Source organism: Triplophysa rosa, linkage group LG10, assembly GCF_024868665.1.
Source record: "Triplophysa rosa linkage group LG10, Trosa_1v2, whole genome shotgun sequence".
NCBI lineage: Eukaryota > Metazoa > Chordata > Actinopteri > Cypriniformes > Nemacheilidae > Triplophysa > Triplophysa rosa.
In genome coordinates this window covers 7,826,575-7,839,051 of record NC_079899.1, presented here as the reverse complement: position 1 = coordinate 7,839,051, position 12,477 = coordinate 7,826,575, and the positions used below count along the sequence as shown (strand labels likewise).

General features: G+C 39.3%; 1 protein-coding gene across 4 annotated transcripts in view; it reads left to right on the top strand.

Annotated features, from left to right (window-relative positions):
* Positions 1-12,477, top strand: part of kif26ab (kinesin family member 26Ab) — a 160,296-nt gene that overhangs the window by 123,894 nt on the left and 23,925 nt on the right. Inside the window, exon 1 of one of the 4 annotated variants that reach the window (XM_057344804.1) lies at positions 11,441-12,007. The exons of the other annotated variants lie outside the window; for them this stretch is intronic. Coding sequence (XP_057200787.1) covers positions 11,988-12,007 — 20 coding nt within the window. The 5' untranslated portion in view covers positions 11,441-11,987. Of the gene's footprint in view, positions 1-11,440; positions 12,008-12,477 lie in introns of those variants that run through there. 4 annotated transcript variants of the gene reach the window in all.

Sequence of the window (12,477 nt, the reverse complement as noted above, 5' to 3'; positions counted from 1 at the left end):
TTCTTCAAAATGCTTTCGCTGCCTTTTTCATGCACTGTAAACAATTCATCCTCTCTTTTCAATGCTTTTCTCTTTTCAAAAACTTTGTGGTGTTGACTTTCTGTTTTACTGTTTTACGAGCCACAATGCTAGCACAATAAGCAACACTTTTAGCACCTACCTGTTAGCAAAGCATGCTAGTCAATAGGCAAACGCACACAAATAGTCTACTGGCTGCATGCAAATAGAACACAAATGAAAGGGTTACTAAATATAACATTTTTGTTGTTTTACCTTCAAGCACATACAAAAACGTCTGACTGAAATTTTTTCTTATGGAGTTAAGACAGGATAGGCTGCTCTGCATGCAAGTCTTTCACATTTATGTTTTTCATATGAAATTGATATGGATTTAAGTATATGGATTACTTGAATATCAGTTTAAATCTGGAAAATAGTAATAAACAATAAGTAGGCATGTTTGCTCATTTGACTCATTTGAAATTTTAACATGAATGCTTTGATATTTAAATGAAGAAATTCGCTAGCCAGTTGGCATCGAAATCCACACATTTAAATTCATGCCATGTAGAAAGTTCATAGAATTATTTTGCATTACTGTAAATCAATATTAGGGGATTAACATTTAAATATATATATAGAGACTAACAAAACATGGCATTTCCCAATACAGCAATTCCTGGAGATTTTCTTGTCTCTTTTCATTTTAATTAGAGCATTTTCCATTTAGACTACGACTGCTTCATTTATTTGGCTCCGGCTGGGGATTTCCACCCTGGACGTGCTGAGGGAATGAGACAATCCCTAGCTGAGCTCGGTCCAACGCGAGCGATCATTTTTCACTGTGCTACTCTCGGCTCGAAATGAATTACCTCCGCTTAGACAGACGCTGGCTGGTTCGCAGCCAAAACACCAGACTGATCACTCAAGCACTCTCACTATCTACCACTGAGACATATTGCTCTCTCCTCACTCTCACACACTTTCTGGAGGTCCTCACCTCTTTTTTTTTCATTTCCATCTCATTTTCCGATTTTTGGCTCTCTGATTTTATATTTCTGTCTCTTACTCAATACCCCCAAATGCCCCCATTTTTTTCTACTCATATTTTTCAATCTTATTTTTTAAAAATGTATTATTTTATTGCACCTTATCTTTTGTCCCTCCTTCTCTTTGAAATACTGAGTGTCTTGCTGTTCTTCTTTAACATCAACATGGTACATTGTGAATGTTTTTAGTAAACACACGCTGCAACTAGTCATAGATGCTACGTCAAATGATAAATTGGTCTGAGATGTAGACAATGTCAGGTGTATGCTCTGTTCTAACTAGTGAGCATCAGGCGATGAAATGAAGTGAGCAAAAGGACTGCAAAAGGAAAAGGGAGTCAAACTCTGTTTTATCAATAGCTTTACTTTCTTCGCATTTATTGCCAAAATCAGTGCAGAAATCTCTTTCAGCATGTTGGATGCTGAAGTCCCATGTTGCTGTTTGGTTTTGTTTATGTGAGAACTGAATGCATGGATAAGCAACAATACATCCAGACACTGTAATCTTTATTGACTTAAGGGCTTTTGTCTTGTATTGTATGTACATACACTGTACTATAAAACAGAAGACTACTAAGCAACTACTGTACATGTCTAAAATAGGAAATTATCACATTAATTTGAAGGTTTAACTATGATGCTTTATTTGTTATACAAATTGTGTGATAGAATCTGTATGTATTTGTTGCATTTGTTCAAAGGGGTCATATGACAGGGCTAAAACGAATATTATCGTTTGTTTTAGATGTAATGCAATGTGTATACACGATTTAAAGTAAAAAAAACTCTGTATTTTCTACCGTGCTTGTTTGTACCTCCTCTTTGCCCTGCCTCTCTGAAACACGCTGATTTTTTACAAAGCTCATCGGTCTGAAAAGCGAGGTGTGCTATGATTGGCCAGTTAACCAGTGCGTAGTGATAATAAATGTATAGGCAACTTATAACGCACCAAAGACACAGAAAAACATATATTCGTGCCATATGACCCCTTTAATAGTATTAGACAACTGGTAATATTTGTTAGCTTTCCCGTAGCTCAGTGGTAAGAGCATGGCGCTAACAACGCCAAGGTTCTGGGTTCGATCCCAGGGGATTGCACATACTTAGCAACAAATGTATAGGATAATGCAATGTAAGTCACTTTGGATAAAAGTGTCTGCCAAATGTGTAAATGTAACATATTTGATGTATTATGATGTACAATATGAGCTAAAAAAGAAAACCTTTACTTTCATGTATCTTAAATGTTTTATACTTAGTTACAGTGTTTGTCTTTTATCACAAATGTTAAACAGTCACTGGATGTATTTGGAATAGAGCCATTCAATTAAGCTGTCTTTGTTTAATAACTCTGACCAGGCTTGGTTTTACATAGCATGTACTGTCTCCACAAGAGGGACTAAGGGACTTTACAGTGCATTAGGCCTCATTTACACCATCTGAATATATAACACAGTGGATCAATGACATATGGCTCTTATGAGCTGCACTACATTATGATTAGGCAATATTTTACAGTACTAGCTCATTGAACACAGCCAAAACTGCCCTGTGGTGTATTCTGTATCGACATAATGCTCCAATTTTTCAGATATCAGACAGTGCGCTCTCATGTACACATGTTTTAATAAGGGATAATGTTACAGGGGAACTGACGCCTCAGGTCATAAGTGCTTGAAAGAAGTGTTTAGTAATGGAATTGGAGAGAGAGAAAGACACCCCCCACATCTCCCACCGCCTCCCTGCTGCTCACAACAAAAGAAAATCTCTACCAGTCTATCTAATTATTACAGTGGATCAGATTTAGTTTGTTAGGCACTGGAACAGCCAGGTTTTATTAAACTGTACCCAACATTACTTAATAATACTTTCAGAATGAACTTAAACATAATTTTGCAAAACTATTGCATTATTGCTGTATTGTAACGCTAACACAGTATTGTATCACATGGTCTATGTTGATTCCCACCACTGCTCATTAATCTCCAACATAGTAAAACTATTTAAATGTTAAAAAATGTAAAATGTACATGAATGCATATTTGTAAATGGATCAGTGAGTATCAGTCAACCACCTCTCACTTCAAGCTGTCCTCGTGTCACAGACACTATTTCTTACCTCTGTGGGAAAGGAACTTAAAACCACTGGTTACTGTAGAGCCAACTCCATATGTCTTTGGTTATTTAAAGAAATCCTGTTCACACATCTACTAATGTTTTGGTGCTTAGAGTGATGAAAGAGATATTACATATTTACTGTGTATGACGTGTGTATAAGTGTATGACGACTTGAAAAATAATACACACTCATGCTAACTGTAGAGTAAATGGTTTAAGCTGAAGATGAGCTGATAGCATTGTCTGTGACACATGGGTTTCCACTACTGCCCCCTTGACCTGGCTACTAAATCTTGTTTCATTTGGCTGTGAGGAAAGAGTGACATCATCCTTCGATACCAATGAAGTGATGTCATAATGCCTGCATTACAGAAAAAAGATGGTTAAATAAAATAAAGCCTTAATTGGCACATTACTTGTTGCGGTGACCGTATGGATAGTCAGGTACCTTCACTGCCCATGTTTGAAATCACCTCCAGTGATCCTCTGTCCAAAGCTTTGTTATCCTTGCAGTCAAGAGAAAGACCTTGTTACTATAAAGGAAAATGTCAGAGATGGTAAATAGGGCCAACATGGCAATTAGGAACAAAAGCTATCTGGACAGAGAGAAAGACATAAAGAAATCCTTACAAACAAGCTAATGGTCTACCGGCTAATGACACAGTCGGCTTGAAGAATTTCTCTTTCTAATTTGACAAAAGCTGAAAGGCAGCCTGCAAAGATTATTGACAACAAGCCAAATGGTTTGGCTCGCACAACAGTAGATAAGGAACCTGGGCATGATACAAGCATTGGTTCACACAGAGGCACGCTTAAAATCCCCTTCCTTACCCCCAACACATGTCCACACAGACTCACATCCATTCTGATTCCAACAAAAGCTCTAAGAAGCTTTTATATGGCATGACAAATATGTATCTTGGTTATGCATGTTCCCCATACTGTTTGTTAAAGGACCCATTGTATGAAAGTCAATTTTTTTCTGTGTTTAAGTGCTATAATCGGGTCCCCAGTGCATCTAGCAACCCAGAAAACGTGAAAAACAAGATCCCAGTAACTTTGTTTTGGTAAGCCTTTCTCTGCAAGCATGTGAGAAATCGAGCCGTTCAGATTTCGCTCCTGATGTGACGTAGATGCAGGCTCTTATTATAATATTACCGCCCCTTAATCTACACAATTCCACCCACGGCGCTGCCGCCACTGTTGTTTTCACAAGCGACAGCAGTGTAAGTGATGCCATGGCTAAAGTTCGTGGACAACATGCAACGTAGTCGCTGCACAGAGTCCTAACCGCGTTAGAGACAGGAGTGGATTTATTTTATTTTTTGTGGAAATTCCTCAGAAACCATAAGTAAAAACCTGCTTGTTTGCGCGAATCACTTCAAGCCGGAGTGCTTTATCAACCTGGGACATTACAAGCAGGATTAGTTTCAAAGTTGTTCCTCAAGAGGGATCAAAACCAACTGAACGAGACAAAGCTGCCGATGTAAGTAATATTTATCAACAGTCTGAATTGACGTACATGTACCGTATATATAGGAGGATAATGTTAGCATACGATAGCGAAGGGAGCTAAGTCAGTCACGGGCTAAATAGAACATTCAAAGCCAGTGTTAAACTTACTCTATATTTATATGTTATTTGGCAAATAGGTACTTGGTGTTTAACTGTATGCATGTTAATACATTATGTGCATTAATATGTTCAGCTGCGGCAAGCTGTTTGTTTTGCTAATGATCATGGGTGAACACTGCGGTTAGTTTCGTTTTAACGTCTCAAATCATTTGTCCTTAGGCTGAAAAATCTGTCACAGCATACTAGTTATGCTCTCACGTTGTGTGTGTAACGTTATAACTTGTCAACGACAAGCGCTAAAATCCATGTAATTCCAGTGAGATCTGCAGGTGCGCATTCCATGGATTTTATGCAAATATACATGCACAACGTGAGCGCTGTTTGCTGTGACAGATTTTTTTAGTCTCCGGACGAATGATTTGAGATGTTTAAAACGAAACTAACCGCAGAGGAGTTCAGGAAACATAATTTAGCTAAACCATTGCCATGGCAGTACTACAGTACACGTGTGTTGTGTTGACTCACCGGATGGAAGGGGGATGGGGTGCGCTGTAACTCATTATCATTTAAAGAGACATGCACCAAAACGGGTTGCTGTGAACATAGCGGTCCTTTAAAGCACATTGGAGAAACAGATGAATTGAGGTGAGCATCCACCTTGTGTCTTTCATGGATTCTGGAGTACTGGGACAAAACTTAAAAATAAGAATTTACGTATCAATGTCTAATTTGGATAAATCACACATGTTTCGATGCTTTCTATCTTTTGTTTCCTTATAAATATGTTTTTTTATGCTGTTTTTCAATATATATGTCAACACTGTCAAATACTGTACATCAATACTGTGTGTTGCCATATTTTTATTGTAAATGTATTGGTGAATTTAGCATTCAGCTTGATGAATGAGGAATTTGAATACTGAATCACCACCGTTAAACAGAAAATCAGTGTCGACGAAATAACCATATTTTGAATATCAAATGTCTTAAAGCAGTAGATATTTTGTCTCTATTACCTAATCAGATCAATATAAATGCTTTTATACGTTAAGTTATTTGAATATCTCAAACACTATTTGGGTGGCAAAGTTGACATATGATAATATATCATTCATGAGTTATTTTCAACCCATTGTTTAGGGACAAACCCAACTGTTGGGTTAAAATAACCCCAGAAATGTTCATATTTGACCCAACCAGGGGTTGAAACAACCCAGCATTTTGGGCTGAAATAACCCAGCATATGTTAACTATTAGGGTTGTCTCTTTTTGACCCAAACACACACACACACACGCGCAGGCTTTGGTTGACTATCCCCGTGGGGACAGTCCATAGGCGTAATGTTTTTATACTGTACAAACTGTATATTCTATCCCCTATCCCTAACCCTATCCCTAAACCTAAAGATCATAGAACACTTTTTGCATTTTTAGATTTTTAAAAAATATTGTTCTGTACAATTTATGAGCTTTTTTGCCCCTGGGGACCTCAATTTTGGTCCCCACGGTGACACGAATCCCCATGTGTTGGTGTGTATTCAGGTTTAGGTCCCCACCGGGATATACAAACATGAACACACACACACACACACACACACACGCTTTAACATGCACGGGTAAGCGCGCGCGCACACACACACACACACACACACCACACACCACACACACACACACACACACACACACACACACACAGACAAGCACGACACACATTTAAGATAAAGGAGAGAGAACACAGGTCAAATATTAAACAGACTATAAATTCCTATATGCAATATTAATTAAGTAAAACTTTAAAATTCTAATTCTAAAGCAGCCCCCCGGCCAGGCAAATAGTGCAAAACAGTATGCAAACGGTGGCGAGGAACCCAAAACTCAATCGAGAAAAAAACCTCAGGAGAACCCAGGCCCAACCAGGGGATTCCAGTTCCCCTCTGGCAAAAGCTGCTGCCTCTGCACAAGCTCACAGTGCTTGCACAACAAGGCTAAATAAAAATAAATAAACTTACTAATAAGGTAAATTATAGATTTAAGATTATCATTAATAATCTAATAGCATTTGAAATTTTGTAGTGAAGACGTGTCAAGTGCCGCGTCTTCTTTATCCAGCTCTATCATCTCAGCTCTTGTCAGGTCGCCGCTTCCCATTCTCCGCTCTACCATCAGGTCTGGGCATCCTGCTCGCTGTGGTAACCTTGGAACAATGAGACAAGACTGGCTGAGAGTAGAGTACTGTTCTGCACTCTTTGATGCAACAAGTACATCAGTTGTGTTTTTGGTTCCGGTTGATCTAACTAATGCAGCCTAAACCCTCAGAGGATTTATATTATGGAAGAGTAGTGTATGCAAGATTAAAAAGATGCGTCTTTAGTCTAGATTTAAACTGACAGAGTGTGTCTGCCTCCCGGACAGTGCAGGGAAGACTATTCCAAAGTTTAGGCGCTAGATAGGAAAAGGATCTACCACCTGCACTTGATTTTGAAATTCTAGGTATTACCAACTGACAGGACGCCTGAGAGCGTAATGCACGTGAAGGACTGTAATACAAAAGGAGTTCATTCAAGTACTGAGGAGCTAAACCATGTAAGGCTTTATAGGTAATAAGCAAGATTTTAAAGTTAACGCGATGCTTTATAGGTAACCAGTGCAAGGTTGACAGAACCGGGCTAATATGTTCATACTTTTTTGTACGTGTAAGAACTCGAGCTGCCGCGTTTTGGACCAATTGGAGTTTTTGTAATAAGCCTGCAGGGCAACCACCTAACAGTGCATTACAGTATCTAGTCTTGATGTCATGAATGCATGAATTAACTTCTCTGCATCTGACATTGACAGCATATGACGTAGTTTAGATATATTCTTAAGATGGAAAAACGCAATTTTACAGGTGTTGGCGACGTGGCTCTCAAATGACAGATTACTATCGAATAGAACGCCAAGATTCTTTGCTGACGACGAGGGTTTTATGGAACATCCGTCAATAGTTAAACAGTATTCTTGGTTGTTACTTATAGCAGTTTTCGGTCCAATAAGTAACACTTCCGTTTTGTCCGAGTTCAGTAATAAAAAGTTGTTACTCATCCAGTTTTTTATATCGACTATGCATTCCATTATTCGATGGAACTGCTGTGTTTCATGAGGCTTCGAGGAAATATAAAGTTGAGTATCATCAGCATAACAGTGAAAGCTAACTCCGTGTCGCTTTATTATATCTCCTAGAGGTAGCATGTATAATGCGAAGAGCAGAGGCCCTAAGACTGAGCCCTGTGGTACACCGTACTGGACTTGCGATTTGCGTGACACCTCATTGTTTATTGCTACAAATTGAAAACGGTCGGATAAATAAGATTTAAACCATTTCAAAGCTATTCCCTTAATGCCGACATAATTTTCGAGTCTATGTAGGAGTGTGCTGTGGTCAATGGTATCGAATGCAGCACTAAGGTCTAGCAGCACCAATAACGAGATACAACCTCGGTCAGACGCCAATAGCAGATCATTTGTAACTCTGATCAAAGCAGTCTCTGTACTGTGACATGCTCTAAATCCAGACTGGAATTCTTCATTGATGTCATTCCTTTGGAGGAAGGAGCATAATTGAGTTGAAACTACTTTTTCCAGAACTTTAGATATGAAAGGTAGATTCGATATAGGCCTGTAGTTCCTAGTTCTCTAGGGTCGAGTTGGGTTTTTTTGACAAGGGGCCTTATAACAGCCACCTTATATGCTTTAGGCACATGTCCTAATGTCAGAGATGAGTTAATAATACCAAGAAGAGGATCTATAATTTCTGGGAGCATCTCTTTCAGTAGATTTGTAGGTATAGGGTCTAGTATGCATGTTGTTGATTTAGATGATCTAATAATTTTAGACAGCTCATCTTGATCTACGGTATAAAATAATTGCATTTTCTCCTTAAGGGCGCTGTAGTTAGTTTGTTCAGCGGGTTTCACTTCTGATTGCATTGTTATAATTTTTTCTCTAATATCTTGGATTTTATATGTGAAGTAGTTCATAAATTCATCACTGCTATGCTAATATACAGGATCAGAAGTCACTGACGATTTATTTTTTGTTAATTTTGCAACTGTGTTAAATAAAAACCTAGGGTTGTGCTGGTTTTCTTCTATTAGTGATGAAAAGTAGGCGGATCTAGAAGTTTTTAAGGCTTTCCTGTATTTTCGAATACTATCCTTCCACGCTGTACGAAATACCTCTAATTTAGTTTTCTTAAAATTGCGCTCCATTTTTCGGGCCGCTTTCTTTAGAGCCTGAGTGTGTTCATTATACCACGGTGTGGGGCTGCCATTTTTAATCTTCTTTAAACGTAGAGGAGCAACTGTGTCTAGCGTTACAGAGAAGGTGGAATTAAAATTTTCAGTGGTAATGTTAAGATCTTCAACGTTATTTCTCATGATTTGAGACAATTCGGGCAGATTATCGAGAAACGCATCTTTGGTAGTTGAAGTTATTGTTCTACCATATTTGTAACAATGAGTTTTATTTGCAGCCGTAGGCCAGTGAAGCAAACATAATACCAGATAATGATCCGAAATGTCTTCACTCTGCTGAAGGATTTTAACATCGTCCACATTTATACCGTAAGACAGTATTAAATCTAAAGTATGATTACGAAGGTGAGTGGGTCCTGACACATGTTGACTAATGCCCATGGAGTTAAGAGTGATTTTGAAAGCCATTCCTAAGGCATCTGTAACGTTATCTACATGGATGTTAAAGTCACCAATGACAAGGAGTCTATCTGCGGCCATTACTAGTTCTGATAAGAACCCACCAAATTCTTTAATCAAATCTGTGTGGTGCCCTGGAGGCCTATATACAATAGCTAGAATACATTTTAAAAGTGTTTTATCCTTAGTATTAGGTGTTGAAACATGAAGAACCATGACTTCAAAAGAATTATATTTAGAGTTCGACTTCTGGGAAATGCTAAAAGAGTTATTGTAAAGTGCTGCGACACCTCCCCTTCTGCCTTTTAGACGAGGCTCATGTTTATAATAATAATCTTGGGGGACAGATTCATTTAAAGTAATATAATCATCTGGTTTTAGCCATGTTTCTGTCAAACAGAGCATGTCTATTTTATGATCTGTTATCATATCGTTAACAAAAAGTGCTTTATTAGAGAGAGATCTAATATTTAGCAATCCGAGTCATAACAGTTGATTATCTGTATTTTGTTCATGTTTAATTTGTTTAAGGTTTATTAAATTACTTTCAAGAGGTTTACGCATATTTTTATGTTTTCTAATCCGGGGGACAGACACAGTCTCTATTTTATGATATTTTATGATATCTCCAGATTTTTTCTTAGAAGCGGCGTCAGAATACGTAGTTTCAGTCTTGATTGTACCTATCTCTTTTCTAGCGGTGGGCGGCAGTGGAAGTCTACGCTCTGTGTTGATATTGTAGGGCAGTGTGTTGAGGGGGCAGTGTGTGATTCGTGCTATAGACCAACAGAAAGGATCTCTCTCGCCTACAAACGTTCTCTCTCTCTCCTTCTCTCTGCCCTGCTCTTCAGCTCAAATTAGCAGTTTAGGGAATAGATCTCTCACATAAAGCACTTAGACTTGTTACAGCTGCTGGTTTTTCCCCCGCCTTGTCCTTACCCACAGGCCAAGGACATCTCTAAACGCCGTATGTGTGTGGAATATGATTTTGAGGTGGTATTCGCTCACAGTGTAGTTTTGAAGATGTTTAATTTTCTACACCTGAACACACACACACACACACACGCACGCACACACACACACACACACACACACACACACACACACACACACACACACACACGCACACATGCCACACCACACCCTAGCATATGTTGTGTGCTTATTTCACATGTTTGATAATTAATCGCTTTATCCCACCTGTCAGAGTGATTATGTTTGTGACAATGCAAACACTTAATGAGATTTTCAGCACACACTGAGACACAGGTGCAGGACGTGAATAAACAGACTTCCTTTCCCCCTCTGTTTCTCTCTTGTTAATCGTGCTTGCCAAGGGAAGCATCACTTTTGCTCTTTATTAAGGTTACGCCCCTAAATAGAGGTGTGTACTTCCACATTATTTGTGCTACAAACAAGAAATTGTCTGGCAACCACATAGGACACCCCAGCAACTACCAAGCAATACCCTAGCAACCACCCAGATCATCCTAGCGACCACATATAACAAACTTAAAACAGTATGAGCACCTTATAACAGAATCCTTGCAACCACCCACAACACCATAGCAGTGCTCCACTAACATTGTTTTTGCAAACATCCTTTATTTTTCCTCCGTGGCATTTCTCCATCTCTCCTTGCAGCATTATTATTTCTAGGACATGTAAAACAACACACTCTCTCTTACACACGCATGTATATGTATAACACCCAAAGCAGATATATACAGACACACACACATAGACAAACAGACAGACATGCAGCACATACTAAGCAAATCTGTTTGAAGTCTGGGGTAGAATAAAAAGGAGACCCCTTCACACATGAAGAATTCATGTAGTAAGGGGCATGTGTGTGTGTGTGTGTAGGGTAAGCGATAGAGAGAGAGCAAGCGATAGTGCGGGCGCTTGCTCGCAAAGTGCTGATTCCTTTTCTGGCCGTGGGGAGTGAAAAGGGGCTGGGCTGAGTAAAAAGACACAGAGAGAGAGAGAGAGAGAGAGAGAGAGAGAGAGAAAGTGTGTGTGTGTGTGTGTGTGAATGAGCGTGTTTGAGAAGCAGGGCAGCTGCCAACGCTCCTTCGGCAGCAACAGCCGAATCCATACTGCTGGATTCCAGCCTCTCCTCCGTTCGGCAGAGTGAAAGAGGGATAGATGACATAAAGGGCCAGGATGCCTGACAGATGATGTGGATTAACTAACAAAAAAAGTGTTCCAGGGAGTTGCAGAAGGAGGCAGAAAGAAATTCTTGTATGGTTTGGTGCACGCTGGATGGTGCAAAGAAAAACTGAATGAAGAAAGGAAAGCTCCCCGAAAGACTTTGAACTTCCATAGAAGGATTTTTCCAGAAAACATGGTCTATAGATTGCAGACTTTCAGATGTTTGTGTGTTAAGAATGGGCAGTGACCACTGCGGTAAAACTTGCTGTAGTTACTTTTTAAAGAGTTTTGGTTTGATTTTTTCCCTTTTGATGGCAAAATGCGGACATGGACAAATGGATAATGTTCACTTGCATCCAGGCTGCCTCTTTCTGTGTATGAGTTGCAAATACAATAGATGATGGATTGGAAAGAAGTGTAAGTATACTTTAAAATACTTTTTTTGCTCAGTGTGTGCTGTGGGTGGGTTTTAGGGGGCAGGTGACCCATGCTCACTTTTGTAATGTCATTACAGATGTCAATTGCAACACACCCGCCTTACTGCTAGAAATTCTTGCTTTGTCCCCTGAGCTCACCTGCCAGTCCTACAAAGGCTGCTGTCTAATTGTTTATACATACTTGGGATACGGATTGCTTCTTGACTGTGGAACCTGTCAAAGCATGTATGTTTAATGGAGAGCGTGCGTGCGTGTTTGTGTGCGTGTTGTAGTGAGTTTAAGCAGGTGGATAAGTAGCAGAAAGTGCAAGCACACGAACTTGTTCTTTATGGCTGCATTCCATTTATGAAGTGAGCAAGTTTTTTCAAGAGATGGGAGAGAGAGAGCATGTGTGCTTCTCTCAACAAGCAATTAATTTCAGTATTAGTGTGGAGGTTAGTGTGCTGGGAG